General features: G+C 47.9%; 1 protein-coding gene across 1 annotated transcript; it reads left to right on the top strand.

Moving 5' to 3' along the window:
- Positions 1-1,319: 1,319 nt before the first annotated feature.
- On the top strand, positions 1,320-3,016 carry LOC120794942 (homeobox protein six1b). The gene is made up of 2 exons (XM_040136341.1): positions 1,320-1,879; positions 2,722-3,016. Exons 1-2 carry the CDS (start codon positions 1,320-1,322, stop codon positions 3,014-3,016), a joined length of 855 nt encoding a protein of 284 aa, XP_039992275.1.
- Positions 3,017-3,702: the final 686 nt, after the last annotated feature.

Genomic DNA, 3,702 nt, shown 5'->3' with positions numbered 1-3,702 from the left:
AGAGCCTAAATATGTAGAGGCCTGGACTCTGAAACTCCTTTATTTCCCCAGTTTATAGCAAGTGTTGGAAATGTGTGTGCTACTGAAGTTGTGAATCCTTGAGATGTTTGTCAAATTGTCTAACAAGCTTAGTCCATGTGGTATTTCATATTTTCATATCAGCCTCTCTCTCTTTCTCTCTCTCTCTCTATCACACACACACTCACACACACACACACACACACACACACACACACACACACACACACACACGCGCGCGCGGGTAAGTGGCCGAGTTCCTAGTGGTGGTCCATGGCCCATAACAGATTTGGCAGGTAACACAGGTTCCTCATGAGAAAGACGTGCGTAATGGTACGCATGGATCCAACTATCATAGGAACTTATTCAATTATATCACCTCATAAAATAAACGGCCTAGGTAATTAATAGACCATGAGAGGTGGGAACGATACAAAAATGCTCGGTCTGAATGTAATTAAGGTGGTGGGTGTCAACCACAATCTTCGGCAATGGTTAAAAAAAAAAAAAAAAGAAAGGAAAAGGAAAAAGGAAAAAAAAAAAAAAGGCGTGTGACAGTAAAGACCTCCAAGTTGGTGCAACACACAAGAAGAACCAAAAGTCAAAAAACACTCCGTATATCCATCATCTATCGCCGCGTACTTATATGCTGCTCGCGAAGATGTTTCAGCCTTTAGAGCGGATAAACCTTCCTCCACAAATAAAACGCTTTGTGTTCTTGTGGGTTTACCCTCCACTGACCGTGATTGCCGATAACGTATGGAGATGCAGTGTGCGGTTTTGCCCCACGTGGGAGGTCCACGCGGGCACCATTATATCAGATGTATATTCAGAACATGTTAATAAGGCTTTTTTTTTAAGAGCTCTGTAATAATTGATTAGTGTTTAGGTGCTGCTCTGCTCCCTCAGCTGCAGCGGGAGAGAGGGACTGTGGGGGCGGGAGGTGGAAGCGCTCCTATTTCAGCCCCTGACGCACTGCCTCTGGGGAGGAAACGGAGCTGCAAACTCAGTCCTGCTCTGCTGTACAGGGTGCAGGGCAGAGGGAGAGCCAATCACCGAAACGCACAGGCTCCCTTTAAGCCTGACATATCTCCAGCAGGAACAAATTGTCCCAACAATCAACATCCCAATCTGCTGCGCGCATCGGGGGCTGGAGCGGAGTGGATAGCCTATAGGCCCGTGCTGCGGGGGAAGGATTGCGCTGGATTGCATCGCGACAAGACACGAAAAGCGCGTAACAGTCAACGACAGCTTGCGTTTTGGATAGCAACGTTTTGGGCGGAGGAGTGAGCTCGGACACCATGTCTATATTGCCTTCCTTCGGGTTCACGCAGGAGCAAGTGGCGTGCGTTTGCGAGGTGTTGCAGCAGGGAGGAAACTTGGAGAGGCTCGGCCGCTTCCTGTGGTCCCTGCCCGCTTGCGATCACCTCCACAAGAACGAGAGCGTGCTCAAAGCCAAGGCGGTGGTGGCCTTCCACCGGGGGAACTTCAGGGAGCTCTACAAGATCCTGGAGAGCCACCAGTTTTCTCCGCACAACCACCCGAAGCTGCAGCAGCTCTGGCTGAAGGCGCACTACGTGGAGGCGGAGAAACTGCGCGGCCGGCCGCTCGGAGCCGTGGGGAAGTACCGGGTGCGGAGGAAATTCCCGCTGCCCCGCACGATATGGGACGGCGAGGAGACCAGCTACTGCTTTAAGGAGAAGTCCAGGGGAGTACTGCGAGAGTGGTACACGCACAACCCGTACCCGTCCCCGCGGGAAAAGAGAGAGCTGGCCGAGGCCACAGGACTGACCACCACGCAGGTCAGCAACTGGTTCAAAAACAGACGGCAGAGGGACAGAGCCGCAGAGGCGAAGGAGAGGTACGTCCGACCGGCACCGCCTCGGTGCCGCTTTTGTTCCCATCTTTCCAACGGCGAATTAATGCTCCGTTTGGAGACGATATTACCGAAAGGTGGCCACAAGCCACCAGAGTGCAGGGAAGCGGATCCGAGTCACGGAGCTCTGGCAATACCCGTGCTAGAGAGAAATGACAGCACAGGGAGAGAGAGAGAGAGAATAGTGCCTGATAAGGGGCATGATTTCATTTCAGATCCAAGCGGGAATTTCGATGCGTTTAAGTCCCCAAATCGGTCCTGTCCTGACAACTGTGATGGCGGGTAAACGGCAGCGTGTTGTTGACAAACGATGCACTTTCCTCAGAAAACATCTGACCTGTCTCAACCGAAGCTGCACAGATCTCGAATACACGGAAACGCAAACCAATTACTATAGAATTGATCAATTATGGGAAAAAATGCAGAAAACAATGTGGCCACATTTTTGGAGAACACTGAGCTGTGGAGATGTGCGTTAAAGGTTAAGCTGGGATTCAAAATAACGCCCAGAAAAATCACACTTTGTTTATATCAGTCACATATCACCCCACGTAGAGTCAAATAAAAGGTCCGAAATAGAAGATTGCAAGAAAAGGGGAAAAGCTAAACAGATACGTTTGGCTTTTCCCCTTTTCTTGAAGCCCAAGGCCTGTTGTATTTTTAGTGTCACTGGAAAAGAATTATGGCTGCATTTTATATTGTTTCTAGGCACGTTTTGTCCTCCGAAATGTTCCTTACAGGCCTAACTAACACACTGAGCTCACGACAATCTTCTCACACGTTTGTTGGCCCGATTTATAATATTTTCCCCTTGCTGTCATTTCCAGAGAGAACAGTGAAAACAACAACGCAGGCGGCAACAAACAGAACCAGCTGTCGCCGCTGGACGGAGGAAAGTCCCTCATGTCCAGCTCGGAGGACGAGTTTTCTCCACCTCAGAGCCCCGACCAGAACTCAGCGCTTTTGCTCCAGGGCAACATGAGCCACCCCGTGGCCTCCGCTTACCCCATGTCCGGCCTGGGGGCCCCACAGCCGGTGCACGGCATGCACGGACACCCGCACCAACTGCAGGACTCCTTGTTGGGACCTCTAACCTCCAGTCTTGTGGATTTGGGCTCTTAAAGAGGCTGCCAGATTATTCTATTTTACAAAAGCAAAAAAAAAAAAAAATCAGAAAAAAAAGAAGACTGATAAGTGTATCAGATTGAGTACATGTATGAAATAACACTATAGTAGCCTGCCTTATAATATAGACTGACTTGTCTGTCGTTAAATTTGGTTAGAACAAAATTCCTTTATGCGCTTAACCTGTATATCCCCCGTGGCAGGAGGCTTTCTGATCTCCTGCACGCGAAAACACACCGACAGGACCTTGCTGAAACTCTAAACTCAACCAAACACTTAACTGGACTGTCCATTTGCTTAATTTATGATATTTTGTTAAGATAACTAAAGAATTATAGGAACCTCCTGCGATGGAAACTAAGAGGTAACGTTTTCATTAGAGTCATGGTAATTAGTTTCCAATAAAACAAAAGTAATACATTTGTCTCTGTGTTATTTGTGTATTTGGAGAAGAAAAAAAATTAAAATAGCCACTAGAAAATTAAGGCACAGCATTTATCCTATAGATCCTGGCCCTCAACCCTGCGCAAAGCAACTGAATCGGGAGGATAATCTGATAGTTTAGCCTGAATTAATCGTGAATTGATTGAGAGAACCTAATTCATTTTCTTATCCTACATTTTTGCCGTTTCCCTATTTATTGGTGTTTTTGCCTGCTGCTTAGAATGAGCGTATCCTTCAAA

The sequence above is a fragment of the Xiphias gladius genome, chromosome 10 (genome assembly GCF_016859285.1).
Source record: "Xiphias gladius isolate SHS-SW01 ecotype Sanya breed wild chromosome 10, ASM1685928v1, whole genome shotgun sequence".
In the NCBI taxonomy this organism is placed as follows: Eukaryota; Metazoa; Chordata; class Actinopteri; order Istiophoriformes; family Xiphiidae; genus Xiphias; species Xiphias gladius.
The sequence above is the reverse complement of the archived record's forward strand: the minus strand, read 5'-3'. Positions and strand labels throughout refer to the sequence as shown.

Excerpts from the sequence above, each read along its gene's own strand:
- LOC120794942 (XM_040136341.1), top strand. The coding sequence starts at position 1,320 with ATGTCTATATTGCCTTCCTTCGGGTTCACGCAGGAGCAAGTGGCGTGC. Across the intron at positions 1,880-2,721 it reads GCCGCAGAGGCGAAGGAGAG|AGAGAACAGTGAAAACAACA; the intron begins GTACGTCCGACC and ends TGTCATTTCCAG.